The 16,313-nt window shown below is 42.5% G+C and overlaps 1 protein-coding gene across 2 annotated transcripts in view; it reads left to right on the top strand.

Annotated features, from left to right (window-relative positions):
* The window catches only part of dpysl2b (dihydropyrimidinase like 2b), a 44,655-nt gene that overhangs the window by 12,471 nt on the left and 15,871 nt on the right, over positions 1-16,313 (top strand). For both annotated transcript variants that reach the window (XM_072658172.1, XM_072658174.1), the window contains 4 exons: positions 12,269-12,357; positions 12,575-12,759; positions 14,554-14,718; positions 15,494-15,555. In XM_072658172.1, the coding sequence (XP_072514273.1) occupies positions 12,269-12,357; positions 12,575-12,759; positions 14,554-14,718; positions 15,494-15,555 (501 nt within the window). The remainder of the gene's footprint in view (positions 1-12,268; positions 12,358-12,574; positions 12,760-14,553; positions 14,719-15,493; positions 15,556-16,313) is intronic.

The raw sequence follows: 16,313 nt of genomic DNA, 5'->3' as shown, positions 1-16,313 counted from the left end.
ACAGACAAATAGATAGACAGATATATAGATAGACAGACAAATAAATAGACAGACATGTAGACAAATAGACAGACAGATATATAGACAGACAGATAGACTATATATAAAAGTATGCATTTTTAATGCAGCGCAGAATATACAAATATGTCCAAATGTTTGTGGACACCCCTTCTAATGAATGCATTCAGCTACTTTAAGTTGCACCCATTTCTAACACAGATATACACACACACACATACAAAAGCTTCTTCGTCTAGTCTCTGTAGAGAAGTACTGCCAATAGAATAGGACTCTCTGGAGCAGATCAACAACATGAGCCTACTGGCTCCATGCTGCCTAATGCCCGGCGTGGGCTATAGAGGGGTATAAAGCCCCCCAGCATTGAGGAGCTGTGGAGCAGTGGAAGAACTGTGTTCTCTGGAATGATGGATGGCGGTGCTCCATCCAATACTTCCAGGATGGGTTGGGGAGTTGGGGGTGAGGTGGGGTGATGATCATCACCCAACATCCTGACCTCCTGACCACAGTGCTCCTCCAAAATCTGGTAGAAGGCCTTCTTCTTCTTCTTCTTCTTCTTCTTTCCTGGACAGTAGAGACAGTTACTCCGACAAAAGCAGGATAAGCACTTAAAATAGTGCTCAGAACAATGAGCCTGTCCTCAGCCGGTCAGCATGAGTGGAGTAACCTCGGTCAGCCGGTTGTGCTTTATCACTCATCACTAGCTCGCTCTGGGACACACACACACACGAAAACACACTGTCAGCTGTGACCCGTCTGAGTAAACTGTGTATAATCGCAGAGAGAGCAAGGAAGCAAAAAAAAAGTCACGTAAGCATCTTCTACACAACACTCATACACACACACGCACACACACACACTAATGCACAAACACATGCTGACCATAATAACCCGGGCGATTGTTCAGTCTAATGCAATTTGGAGCTCGTTTCAGGATGATCAGATGATTAGATTTGCATGCACTGTATTTCCTCTAATTTCCCGGCCTACACCACAAATGCAGTGCACACACACACACACACACACACACACATACATACAGGCATACACTCTGGAAGGTGGAGCAGAATGGGGGTTGGTTAATGGGGTGGGGCAGTGTTAGTCAGCTGTTCAGGCAGCAGTAGAGTGTGACCCCTCCAGCCTGTCATTAAAAATGAATGACGTTCTTAATTCACCACCTGCCTCCCTTTCCACTCTCAGCTCCAGACTCTGCTGAGGGTGCTTCACTGCCTCAGCTCTGCTTTGGTTGTAAGCTTGACCTATGCCTAGATTCATCCCGGTCTTTAACAAGGCCTCTCTACAGAGCGATAAATACAATGCATTTATTAGAAGGAGTGTCCACAAACATTTGGACATATAGTGTATTTTGCACTGCATTAAAAATGCATATCTGTCTGTCTGTCTGTCTGTCTATGTATCTGTCTGTCTATGTCTATGTATCTGTCTGTCTACATAGACCAGGGTTTAAATACTCGTACAGTTTCAGAGACGAGAGCCGTATCTAGAACACGTGAAGCACCTCAGCCAATCACAAGCTGTGTTTTGGCGTCAGTACCAAACAGCAGATCTGGGTGGGTAGCATGGCCGTTCTTCTCAGTTAGTGTTCTCCTCCAAGCGTTTTGAGCTCCAGTGATGATGCGTTAGCTGTAGTATATATAAAAAAATGGTGGAGCTTTATGTGACATGTGAAGAAACGGCCATTAGTGGTGGGGAGGTCCTTGCTAGTGGACGGGGGAATCGGAAATGGCTACGGAAATTGGGTAACTAAGAGAAAATGTAATTACTGTATAATTACTTCTAATATTACAGAATAATGTATACCCATAACTGTGTTATAGAGACTGCATGGACACTGTTAACGTCCTGTGGTTCTTTCTAGGCCATTACGTTATGGCCTCAGTCATTTTTGCTGACCTCAGGATTGCCCATTGATTTTACTCGAAGAGGAGAATTAGGCAAAAACATTAAACCATTGGGATCGACTTTATTTATTTAGGATATTTATAATTTTTTTAATTTATGAGTTTATTAAAAAATCGCCAGGCTGGTCTCAGCTCTGCTTTATTTGTAGGCTTAACTCATGCCTAGATTCATCCATTCAGTCTTTGAGGGTTTAAGGGTTTAAATACTTTTAACACAGTTTCAGAGTATAGTTTTATAGTTTTATTTTAGTTATGCTTTATTTGTTTTGAATATTTATACTTTTTTATTCCAATTACACTGTTTCAATATTCATAATTATGCAAAAGTCATTGCTGTTTAAAAGGGTTTAATTACATTATTCTGCTGTTATATTATCATAATTTCAGCGGAAAATAACAATAACAATAATATCGTATATTGTTATTATACAGTTTATTGTCCAAAAAAAAGTAATTGTGACTGGGATTTTCACGGTTTTGGGCCCCGGGTGGTCCGGTGGACTAAGGTGCTCTAGGTCACTATGATCAGAGGATCGCTGGTTCGAATCCCGGTCATGCTGCTAAACCATCGGCAGCCGAGGCCCAGAATGAGCACAATTGGCCTTGCTCTCTCTCTCTCCAGGGTGGGTAGATGGCGCTCTCCCCCACAGCGCTTCGTTGAGGTGCTGGTGCCGTCACTGGCGTCTGCAGTCTGCAGATTGCTTCGTCAGCAGTTCGAAAAATGAGCGGCTTAGTCCGGTCTCATTGGTGTCGGGGGCATCATGTGCGATGGGGGGTGGGTTACGTACAGGTTGGGTAATTGACGGTTCAAATTGGGGGGAAATTGGGGGGGGAGTCAAATAAAATAAATATATATAATTAAGAAATAATCACGGTTTTACGGTATCGCAGTATTGTAATTACACACTGACCCTTAAAGAAAGGAAAACTAGGTATTATTTTTTATTTATTATAGTTTAAAATCTTTAATTATAAAACTTTCATCATTTCTCTGCATTATGTGAGCAGCAGTTTTTGAGCAGTTGTCATTTCTGCAAATAAATAAATTCTCTAAATAGCAAATATTTTTATTTTATTTAGGGGAAATGTTGTCCGTGGTTTATGAAATACTACGTAAATGTTAATTTCCCTAAAACACACTGCCTATAAACAGTAAAACCAGAGAAACTGATCATATAGGGTGGTCTCTTCATTTCTTGTGATATTGGTCCGAGTCAGATTTGTGAATTTCTACACATTGTGGACTTGTTTCCTAGGACATTGTGACTGAGGCCACATCTTTACCCCCCCCCCCCCCCCTCGAGTGACTGACCTTCCCAGCCAGCATTGGAATCCCCCCCTTCCCTACCCTTCCAGTCTAACCATTTAGTCGCCATGGTGACACGGTGGGCAGCTCCAGTGTAGGCTGGTTTGTTGTCCCTAGTTCGTTCAGACAGCCGCATAAAACCCTGTCTCTCACACACTCTTACTCACGCATACACACACACACACACACACACACACACACTCGCTGGCACACTCGTACACACACACCCGTCCTCCAGGAATGTGTGTTCTCACCGGTCGGGCTCTTTCCTTCTTTCTCTCTGTGTATATGTGTGTGTGTGTGTGTGTCAGGATTTCCCCCACTTACAGCAGCTACTAGTGCGGGCGAGGGGCTATTTTTGCTCTGGAGAGGAGGCAGAAAATGTAAGAAAGAGAAGGAGCACAAATGCAGCCAGGAATGTGGGGGTTAGTCTGGTGGACAAGTGTAGGTCTGTAGGGCTGAATGTTTAGACTGCTCTGTGCCACCATTCCGGTTTCCTCTAAGAGGATCAAACGCTAGCCGCCTTCATAGGCCGAAAGAAACCTCGTCCTGCATGTGTTTGTGTGTGTGTGTGTGTGTGTGTGTGTGTGCGTGTGCGTGTGTGTGTGTTCGGTTGGGGTCGGGTTAAGCACTGGAGATGGGAACTGCATAAGGCCGTAAGCTTGCGGTTGTGTAGAAGATATGGCTTCAGGAGATCTGCTCATATGCTGGTAAGACAGGCAAATCAAAACCCTTACATGCCTAGAAACTACAGGAGGGTTGAGCTGAGAAGGGTGGTGGTGCAGCCTTTCCTGTGAGCTCATCACAAAGCTCTGCATGAGGACGGCATTTCATGAAAAGATCACCCTGCCAACTGTGAAGCATGGGGGCGGATCCAGCAGGGTTGTGCTGTGTTGCTGCCAGTGGCTTTGGCAGTACTCTGCAAGGTGGAGTACCTGAGGAGACACCTGAACCCTAAAGCTTTTGGAATTGCCCTTACAGTGTCAAATACACACTCATACACACACAGATTGTCTAGTCTCTGAAGAGAAGTACTGCCAAAAGAATAGGACTAGAGGGGGGCATCACTTGGAGTACTGTGGAGCAGTGGAAGAACTGTGTAGTGTTCTCTGGAATGATGGATGCTACTCCATGCAGTACTTTTGGCATGAGTTAGCGCTAGATCCAGGATGGAGACGTCGAATGCAGTCAAATTCTTGCAGCAATCGCAGCACCTCCAAGATCTAGTAGAAAGCCTTCTTCTTCCAGTTCCTCCAAGAAAAGCAGGATCAACTAACTCTTTCAATAGCAGGTGTCCCAATACTTTTGTCCACATAGTGTAGAGGCATATGTAACTATAAAGAACGCAGTTACTCGAAGCTGTTCGACAGCTGCCAACTACATCTTCTCCACCGCAGGTGGGGTGAAGGCTAACGCCAAGCTGCTAACTGCCATCGGTGGTAGATTAGCTAACAGATGTCTGGGATCTGCTATCATCACTCTGCAGGACATCCTTCCCGTCCAGGGAACAGCACCCTGAACAATAAAGGGCGATTTATGGTCTTTAGGACTCGAGCGAGGGATTTCCTGATAGTAAGGCAAAACTCCAGAGGGTTCGACTGAGGCTGAGGAGCCTTGGACAATGGGTTTGTGACGAGCATGTCTGGCAATCTTCATCTGGACATCAGTGAAATGTCTATTGGGCAGACTTCCAATGCATGACCAGTCACAGGCTGATAATATTGGGCCGTGGAATGTGTAAGTGGCTCAGTTTTGGAACAAATAGCCCGTCCTGGATTGGGCTGACCAGAGACTAGGCCTGCATTTCTAATATCCCTCATAGAGGCTTTACCAGCTTCATAAATCAGCACCATATTTGACCATGTTTTGATCTTATTCAATCGAGAAGGGCTAGAGCATCTGTATGCTGCAGCAGTCACAGTCTCGTACACTGCGGCTTTCCTACAGATGCATCCTGAGCTTTACGCCACCACACATGTCTTCATTTACGGCGAGCACCATTCGGACGGACGGAGCTGCAGAACTGTGAGAACACGGAGACGTTCACATCCCCTGGGTGCAGCCCTCCAGTATGTTCTCATGTGTGAAGCATCCATCACTGAGAGCTTCTCCTGGCGCTGGTCCAATGCAAGCAGTGCAGAACGCAGCCCTGGGAGCTTTCGCGTTGAATCCCCCACCCCAGGCAACCCCCCGGCAGTTCGCCCAATGCCATTATGCCATTATGTTGTTAAGCCTACTGACGATGCCGTAAGGTTCGTAACCCCTCAGCTAAGGCAGTAGTGAAGCACTGTTGGAGTTACGATTAGTGTGACGTATACATACGACCCATACATGGATAACGTGGTGGTGGCCGGGGTTGTGTAAAGGGTGTGCCAAAGCAGCTGTTCTGTGGGCGGTTGCCAGATTCAGGGTTAAATATGTGCGGCAGGCTTGACTTTCGCACCAAACCACTTCATTTAGTGTCAGTTCAATCAGGGGCGGGGTTAAGTGCGGCTTGTAGGCCTGTCTCGATCGCTAAACCTACTTAACTACAGGTATTTTGCACAGTCTGTTGCTATAGGGTTATTGTTTTTATCTTAAGGGTTGAGGCTAGAGCTGGGCAATATGACGATATTTTATCATATCGTGATAAATGTTGTCATCGGTATCGATATTCTATAATCATATGGAGGAGACTGCTAGTGCTTAATAAACACTGATCAGCTGCAGGTTTCATTACTACCAGTGTAATTAGACTGGGTTCATTAGATGAAGAGCAGCAGATGTTGAGTATTAATCACTGTATTCAGTACAGGAGAGGATCTGAATAGTAGATTATAAGAATCTGATGCTACTGATGTGTTTAATGTGTGATTTCATGTATAAAAAGTATTTAAATATCGTGATAAGGTATTTTTATTGTATTGCCCAGCCCTAGTTGAGGCTGATAAGAGTCAGTTAACTCATTAACAATCCCAGGACCCTAATGCGGGTCCAAATGTTTATTACAAACCTCCATAACTTGCATTGTAGACGCTGTGTATGCCTTGGAGTATGCAGTGGCTATAAAATATTCACCCCTTGGATGTTTTCCCCTTTCATTGCTTTTATTAATGGAATTATGGTCAATATAATTAGGCTTTTTTGGCAAGAATTTAATAGAATATAAATATTATATAAATAAGTCATTATATATATATATATATATATATATATATATATATCAAAAATACATGATTTCAGGGGCCTCAGGTGGACTAAGGTGCTTTCACTATGATCAGAGGGTCGCTGGTTCGAATCCCAGTCCTGCTGCTAACCATCGACAGCCGAGACCCCAAGAGAGCACAATTGGCCTTGCTCTCTCTAGGGTGGGTAGATGGCGCTCTCTCCCCACATCGTCTCGCTGAGGTGCCGGCCCCCACTGGCGCCAGTGAAGTGGTGCGTCAGTTGCCCGGTGGTGTCGCATCGGCAGCAGTTCGAAAAATGAGAGGCTTGACTGCCCACGTGCCGGAGGGGGAAGTGGGCATTGGTCTGCCCTCACCAGTGTTCGGGGGCATGGCTTGCGATGGAGGGGCAGAGTAGGTACGGGTTGGGTAATCGGCGACTGTCCAAATTGGGGAGGAAATGGGTGAAAAAACAGATTAAATTTAAAAAGCAAGGAAAGAAAAAAAGTGATTTCATGAATATTCACCCCCTTTAAAATGACTGACCTCATTCAACAGACGTCCAGACAGTTTGTGGTAGTAGTCTTGGAGTTAGTGTAGTTAGTGAGTTCCAAGTAGGACATTTGAACGAGTGGGGTTTCCTCCTCAGTCCAAAGTCCCTAGAGCCTCAAGCCTCACCACCATAAGTTCAAAATCCAAGATGGCTGACATTGCCGTACATCAACAGCAGTAGAAGCTGTAGTGTTTACAGTTTATCAGCACTTCTGTCTGTTTGTGTCTCTAAATCAGTCATACATTCAGTTCTATCCAGCTTCTATCCGTGGACGTGTTTAGCAAGAGGATAGTGGACCACTGTTGGCCCACTAAGGGCTACGCTGGCGGTCCACTGGCATTGTGTGCAGCGTTTTCTGGCCGACCCGTCTGTGGTTAAGCATTTTCGCATAAAAGTTTTAGAGAAAATGAGTCTTTTCGTTGCTTGTTTTCCACCAAGAGTCCAGTTTATTACTTAATTTCTTACTTTTTATTGTCTTACTAAATTAGTTTAGTAAATAATATTCCATTTTTACTTCCAGACCTACTTCTTCTTCTTCTTTCAGTTATTTGTAATATTTCTCCTTATCTTGTAAAGTTACCAGGAGGTAGGATTCTAGTGGAAGGTAGGAACAGTATGTATAATGTTCTTTATTAGATAGAAATGAGATCTAATAATGAAATAATGAATAATAATGAAATAGAATAACTGTATATAGTGTATTCTCCTGTGTTTTAGTAACTGTATCCCTGTAAGCTGTACCCCCCCCCCCCCCCCCCCCTCACTACTATGTCAGGGCGGGGCTGGGGGGGAAGGCCAGCGTTGCATCGGCCTGAGTTGCCAAACTCCCATCAAGCATGTAAAAGAGCCCGGGGCCGGGACAGAGGGGTCTTTGTCTGCGGCCGATGCAGAGGGCCTTGTGACCAGAATGGATCCTGCGCCCTTTCAGGGAGAAAACCAGCGTTCCTCTGGGGCCATGCATTTAAAGAGCCTGGGGAAGAACGCGGGGGTGGGGTGTGGGGGCGGGTGTTGGTGGTCCCTCTGGCAGTCATGCAGGATTGATTTAGACGGAGTTGGATGCCGGACACTGGTTTAGCTCCATTGCATCTGGCAGTGAGTAAAGGCCAGGCTTCACTTTACTTGCCTAGCGTTACTCAGGAAACCGCAACAGGCCAAGATGCCGAACGTGTAACCCAAAGCACTTCGCTCCGAGTGTGCACCCCGCACCTGGTCAGACCTTCTCTTCGGTAATCAATAACAGGAGCACGGCAAACCAGGACGCCTTCTCTTCTCTTTCTCAGGGCTTTTCTTTATTTATACGAAATGAAAACATACTAAAACGTCCTGGAGAACATCTACACCAAAGACCAGGGCTTCTGGAACACTGTGCTCCAGATGGATGAGTCTCCAGTCCTACCCTGATGGGGTTTCCTGACAGCCAGGGTGTCCTCCTTACCCACCACCCATGAAAATCACGAAAACAGTTTCGCTCTTTCTGTGGAGTGAGAGCTTCCGGATGGCTGGAGACTTCTTTACTCATCTTGAGGGCTGCTGTTGGGCTGAATTTGCTACACTTCTAAAAATTAAGGTTCTACAGAAGGTTCTATGAGCGATGCCATAGAAGAAGGACCCTTTCTGTACTAGAGATTCATACAGAACCTTTACATCTTCACACTCACTTCACGGTTCTTTGTCATATGAAGTGGTTCATCTTCTACGGCTTTGTGGCATATATGGCTGGGCGATATGTTAAAAATACTACATCACAATATTTAAAGACTTTTTTTCTCGATACTCGATATTTTTCACGATACATGTTTAATCACAGACTAAAAACATCAGTAGCAGCAGATTCTTATAAACTGTTATTTAGATCCTCTCCTTTTTATTTATATTATATTTAAATTAAACTAAATTCAAGGCCTAAAAAGCCTATTTATATTGACCATAATTCCATTAATAAAAGCAATGAAAGGGGAAAACATCCAAGGGATGTTTTTTTTTTATAGCCACTGCATACTCCAAGGCTTATTATACCGTAAACACAGTGTCTACAATGCATGTTATGGATGTTTGTAATAAACATTTGGACCCGTAATAGGATCCTGGGATTGTTAATGAGTTAACTGACATTTATTAGCCTTAACTAGGGCTGGGCGATACGATAAATGAATACGATACTTTATCACAATATTTAAAGACTTTTTTATACATGAAATCACAGACTAAACACATCAGTAGCAGCAGATTCTTATAAACTGCTATTCAGATCCTCTCCTGTAGTGAATAACTAAACGTCTGAGGTTTAAATAAGACTCCTCCAGAATCCTCTCGAACCATGTTCTGATCATCTAATCGTCTAATCAGCTGATTATTAAACCACTGATTATGAGTGGTGAAGAAGATCACCATCATGGCCTGATCCAAAGAGCTCTCTGAGGCCTTCAGAACGAAGGCTGTAGATGCAGAGGAGTCTGGGAAGGGGTTTCACAAAAATCTCAGAACTAGATTAGAAATTAGCTGTTCCACGCTGTTCCACCGTCCACTAAATCATTTAAGGTCAGGTCAGGCCGTCCTACACTCCTAAAAACTATGGTGCACCAATAGAGCTGGGCAATATGACAATATTTTATTGTATTGCGATAAATTTTGTTATTAAGCTTCTCTAAGCATGTGGAGGAGACTGGTAGTGCTTAATAAACACTGATCAGCTGCAGGTTTCATTACTAACAGTGTAATTAGACTGGGTTCATTAGATGAAGAGCAGCAGATGTTGAGTAGAAATCACTGTATTCAGTACAGGAGAGGATCTGAATAGTAGATTATAAGAATCTGATGCTACTGATGTGTTTAGTCTGTGATTACATGCATAAAAAGTCTTTAAATATTGTGATATAGTATTTTTATCGTATCGCCCAGCCCTAGTTGAGGCTGATAAATGTCAGTTATTGCATTTTCATTTTCATTTACAGCATTTAGCTGACGCTCTTATCCAGAGCGACTTACAAGGTTAGTCGTATTACAGACTTGGGCCAGTGCAGTGTTAGGAGTCTTGCCCAAGGACTCTTATTGATATAGTGCAGCATAGTCACCCAGACTGGGATTCGAACCCCAGCCATGGTGTGGTAGCTCAGTGGAACATGGTGTGGTAGCTCAGTGGCAGATAGTGGTGTTATCTGTTACGCCACACCAACCACGACAGTTAACTTATTAACAATCCCAGGACACTAATACGGGTCCAGATGTTTATTACAAACATCCATAACTTGCATTGTAGACACTGTGTTTATATAATACGCCTTGGAGTATGCAGTGGCTATAAAATATTCACCTCTTGGATGTTTTCCCCTTTCATTGCTTTTATTAATGGAATTATGGTCAATATAAATAGGCTTTTTTGGCAAGAATTTAATATAATATAAATATAATATAAATAAAAAGGAGATGATCTGAATTTAAACTCCTCCAGAATCCTCTCGAACCATGTTCTGATCGTCTGATCAGCTGATGCTCTGCACCTGATTTTGATTCTACACTTTTAAAGTAGTGATAAATGTGAACGTCATCCTCATAGGAAAATTACATTTTTATTAATTATATTAAATAAATGATGATTAAAGCTGTTTCTTCAGTTATGTGAGTTTAGTTAGATAAAGATCAGATCTCCAGATGATTAAATACATTAAAAAAAGGTTTTTATGGGGCAGATTTAGCAGGACGTGTCAGACTGTAGCAGTGAGGACAGCCCATAAGGGCGTAACAGTGCGGGACCGTATTGCTGGGGTGCACGTCGGAGCTGTGGGCAGGGATGGGTGGTAGTCAGAGCTGTCCAAATCCTGTGGTCAAGTCTTAACAGGCTGTAATTGCAGTGGTACAGAATTCACTGACGCATCTTTATGAAGAGCGTGGCCGGCGATGCGGCGAGGCCAAAAACAATAGTCCGCCTCGTAAGCGTGTTTTTAAAGGTTCCTTTTAAATGAGTGCTCTCCACCACAGCCTTACTCCTCAGAGCCCTGCTGCCTGCCTTGTGCGCTGACATGACGTTCTGGCTTCGTTACCATGTTTAGTCACAAGCCTGTGTTTATGTCCATGTTTATTTTTACTGTATTGATGAATATTCACACTTAATTCATTAAGGTCTTGTTTATGTACATGGCTTATGCAAATGTTCAAACTTCATATTTCCAGAATTGCAGTTTTACAGGAGGGGGGGGGGGGGTCTTCTTAACTTTTAATGAAAGTCAATGTAAAAAGATTTCATTGTAGGTCAATTTGGAGCATTTCTATTGGTCCGTTCAGCCTGGAATTCCGATAGACAGCTGCCATATTTAAAATACTGTATGTCAGAAAGGGATGCAGAAGGAGATGCAAGGTTTTTGAAGTGACGGCAATGATGTATTCGTTTTGCTGAGTTTATCAATCAATATAGTAAATTGCACAAGTCCTCTACAGAGAACACACTTCTGTGTGTTTTAATTACTGTTAATTTGCTGATTTTAACAGTTTAGAAAGATTAAGCACTAAATGTGGCAGGTTCAAAAATAATGGCACATTTTAACCAAAGTAATATATATATATATATATATATATATATTTTTTTTTTTTTTTTTTTTTTTTTACTTTTTATTTTATTGTATTTTATTTTATATTATTATATTTAATTTTTAAATTAATTAATTTATTTTATTTCCAGTGCGTTTCCTGTTACATTCAGCACAATAAAACACTTTGTGCTCTAAAATGTATCAGAAAAAAACTCTATAGATGTATTGCTATAGAATTTGGAGGATATTTTTATAGATAATGTTTTTATAAGTGCCTAATTTGACCAGGGATGTCCAAACTTTTGCAAAAATAAAACAACTACCGATTCCGACAGTTATAAAACATTTATAAAACATTTATAAAACATAGAAACTAGGACTAAATCCACCTGGAGACCCATTAGGAATGTCTTTATTTAGGATTTCACATAGAATGAATATAAAACCAATAGAATTCAGATATTAAAAAATATTTACGTATGAGAATTAGCAGATACGTATCTGAATAATAGATCGGATATCGGCACCAACCCACAGTCCAATATCGGTGCATCCCTACTTATAAAACCCTGCAGCTCCATAATGCCGTCTCTACGTCTGCTATTGGTGTTAGATGAATAAGAACAGCTTATTTGAGATGTTTGTCCAATAACATTTGTCCAGGTAGCAATAAGAGGGGCCTGAACTGTATTCCTATGTGATAGCAGTGTTTAGAGATTGTGGTGCTTAGAAACTTTAAGAGGTTAATTAAAAGGCTTAAGGGATTAATATGACTTTTATTTTTTTTATCTTTGCCTCTCCAGAGTGACCGACTCCTAATTAAAGGAGCCAAGATCGTGAATGATGACCAGTCCTTTTCTGCAGACATCTACATGGAGGATGGCCTCATCAAGTAAGCGGTTTTACTTCAAGCTCGTTCCAGATTTAGCATCAGAGCGGTCGACCGGAATAGGCAGTGCCTCTCTTTTTTTACTTGCTCTCTTTTGATGCCACAGGATTCACAAAAAGATCCTAAAAATAAGCAGACGAGGATTCTAAAAATAAAGGGTTCAAATACAGATTTGAGCTTAAAATAACTCCTGCTACTCCTTTTTTTTATCCTCCCCCAGGCAGATCGGAGAGAACCTGATAGTTCCTGGTGGGGTAAAGACCATCGACGCCCACGGCCGCATGGTAATGCCAGGAGGCATCGATGTCCACACCCGCTTCCAGATGCCTGACCGGGGCATGACTGCAGCTGACGATTTCTACCAGGGCACCCGCGCAGCGCTGGCAGGAGGGACCACCATGATCAGTGAGTGGCAGCAGGAGTGCCGGGTGTACCCGCAGAGAGCTGCTCCCCTTGTTTAATCAGGATCCGAATCAGGATCACGTTATTGGTGGAGTCAGAGGTAGGAGATTAATTAGACCCAGCAGAATACAATGGATATTGGCAGAGGAACAATCGGACTCTGAGGTTGGATCATTAGTTCTGGATCATAAACATCACTCCAGCTCATCCCACAGGAATTGGCTGGAGCTCCAATACTCCAGATGCTGGAAGCCCAATGCTGGAAGGGTTTACGCCCCTCTAGCTAATGTTGGGCATCTGGGCTGTGTGTTGGCAAGATATGAAGTGTGTATCGTGCTACAGAGGATACACAGACTGTAATAGTAGAAAAAACACACCATCAGATGCATAAATAGACCTTTTATCCAATCAGAGCAGTGGATTTAAAGTGTACTACTGCCATCTAGTGGCCAGGGTTTAAACACAACCCTAAATGAACCACTGCCTGCCACTGCCAGTCTTTACATGTACACTATTGATTAAAATCAATACTGTGTTTTGAGGATCGATACAGTACTGCAAAACATAATATCGCGATACTTCGATATATCGATATTTCCTTACACCCCTTTTGGGCTCATGTGTGGCTGTTCCAGAATAGCCCGTTCTATTGGCTGTGCTTTTCTATACACTGGTTCACCCTAACCCTCTGGAGTCTACCAACTTGCCGGTGCATCAAATTCGATGTTTCCCGATGTTTCTATTAATATCTTTGAGATGATACAGCGCAGAAATACTGTTCAGACACTTTCCGAATCTGTAGGCCCCGCCCTTTCCTTCGCACCTCATTGCTAGATCGTACATGCCTCACATCTGTAGTTAAGAGGCTGTGAAGACAGGTAGAGATAGTCGTCTCTGCCTCTCGCCATGTGTATCTGGTGGATTTGGATGTCCGTTCAGGTTGGGTGTGAAACCGTCCAATGGCCACTCAGAAACTCGTCTTCTGCCGTCTTTTATACCGGTTATGCCGCCGCTATCCAATCAAAAACATGTACAGGAGAAGGCAGGAATGCCCTTAATTCTGGTTCATTCATCCAGAACTATTCACACAGTGTAGAGACGCAGCAATTGGGTTCAAACCATGGAGAAAACTAAGAACGGACAAAAACGGACACACCATCAGATGCAGAAATAGACCTTTTATCCAATCAGAGCAGTGGGTTTAAAGTGTACTACTGCCATCTAGTGGCCAGGGTTTAAAAACAACCCTAAATGAACCACTGCCTGCCACTGCCAGTCTTTACATTTACACTGTTCATTAAAATCAATACTGTGTTTACTAATCCATACTATTGGATTCATACGTTGCACTACTTTTGTGAAGCTACGTGTCTCGTAAACCCATTTCAAGCTCCAAAAAAGTTCGTCCACGTTAGTAAAGAGACGTTATTACAAGAAATATGAAGAATTTCAGAAATCTGACGGTCATTTTTCAGGTTTAGGGTCGGGTATCTCTTCTCACAGTGCTCTAGGTCACATGAGTCTCGTTACAGAGAGAGCTGAGATTGTTCTGAACAGTTTGATATAACACATGTGGGTATTATTTTATATGCAAGTGCTTTTAAAGGCCAATTTAAGAAGATATGCAATAGAAAATGCCCAGAAATGCCCTTTTCACTGGTCAGAGGCAGAGTATGTCCAGACCTACCACGTATGATGTATGCTTTATTAAATACACTGCTGATTTGACACAGCTGAATTTTGTTTTGAGATCAATAATGTTGAGCTGCTGTTGTTGTCCTATCTGTTGACGGACAGTTGACCATGTCGTGGCGGAGCCGGGGGTTGGACTGATGGCAGCGTTCAACCAGTGGCGCGAGTGGGCTGACAGTAAGTCGTGCTGTGATTACTCGCTCCATGTGGACATCACTGAGTGGCATAAAGGGATCCAGGAGGAAATGGAGACGCTCGTCAAAGACCACGGTACGCTACACCTGGATTAAAATCACACCATTATTACTGACACACTGTAAAATTACACACACTGCAGATTCATACTGGATTAAAGGTCTCTACAATTATTAATGTCACACTATAAAACTACACACACTGCAGATTCATACTGGATTAAAATCACACCACAATTATTACTGACACACTGTAAAACTACACACACTGCAGATTCATACTGGATTAAAGGTCTCTACAATTATTAATGTCACACTATAAAACTACACACACTGCAGATTCATACTGGATTAAAATCACACCACAATTATTACTGACACACTGTAAAGCTACACACACTACAGATTCATACTGGATTAAAAACACTATATAATTACTACCGCCACACTGTTAAACTACACACACTGTAGATTCATACTGGATTAAAAACACTACAATTATTACTATCACACTATAAAACTACACACCTCAGATTCATACTGGATTAAAATCACTATACAATTATTACTGTTAGACTGTAAAACTACACACCTCAGATTCATACTGGATTAAAATCACTATATAATTATTACTGTTAGACTGTTAAACTACACACACTGCTGATTCATACTGGATTAAAACCCCTTCTGTATTCACTTAAATTGCATTACCTTCTCAGGTTAAACTTATCCAGCTTCAGAATGACTTTAAACATCACTGAACTGTGCAGTGTTGTGCTTCTCCAGGCCAGAACACATGCTCGTCTCGTAACCTTCAAACTATATATATATTTTTTATTCTATTTTTACAGGTGTGAACTCTTTCCTGGTCTACCTGGCCTACAAAGACGTTTTCCAGCTGACCGACTCTCAGGTTTGAGCAAGCTCTACATTTCACTGACCCTCTGATATGCTTACATTACAAAGCCATTGACCAAATGGAGCCAGTCCATCATCATTTACGCCTCAGAGCCCTTTGAGACACCGTGTTTCCTTTAGAAGAGAAGGCTTCCAGAAACACTTAGTCAACGATGATCAGCGTACAGAGTGACTCATTCATTAAGAAAAGGGACGGGGGCTTCGTTTTGCACCTGTGTCAGACATACAGCCAGACAGGATCCCCAGTAGAAAACCCAGAAGGTCTCTTTTTTCGAACCGTACTAAGAGAATGTATGGAGGTTCCAGAGGTGTGAAGCAATGAAGTACAAAAACTTATGTTATAATACGTCATGTTACTTAAGTAGAAATGTTCACCCAATTATCTGAACTTTCTACTCCTTACATTTTAAAAACAGCCTCGATACTCCTATTTCATTTCCCTTTGTTTTAATTCCGTCTAGTCATCATCAAAAAAACAAAAAATTAAAAAATAATAAATCCCTCTCCAGATAAATCTCTCCATCTGGAAAGTGAGAGTCTGATCCTGATTGGATGAGAAGTATAAACAGACACCCTCTCTGACTCCCTATTGGTTTATAAGAGATCCATCACACCTGCACACGTCCCGTCCCTCTCCAGCGAGCTCACAGCAGACGTCTGTAGTCTAGTATGAAGACTGTGTCCGTGGCAGAGACTCAAGAGAGCTGCAGTGAAACGTCCCGACTGAGCCCCACATTTACATTCCAATAAAGC

Source organism: Salminus brasiliensis, chromosome 16 (genome assembly GCF_030463535.1).
Source record: "Salminus brasiliensis chromosome 16, fSalBra1.hap2, whole genome shotgun sequence".
NCBI lineage: Eukaryota > Metazoa > Chordata > Actinopteri > Characiformes > Bryconidae > Salminus > Salminus brasiliensis.
This window is presented reverse-complemented; position numbering and strand designations above follow the sequence as displayed.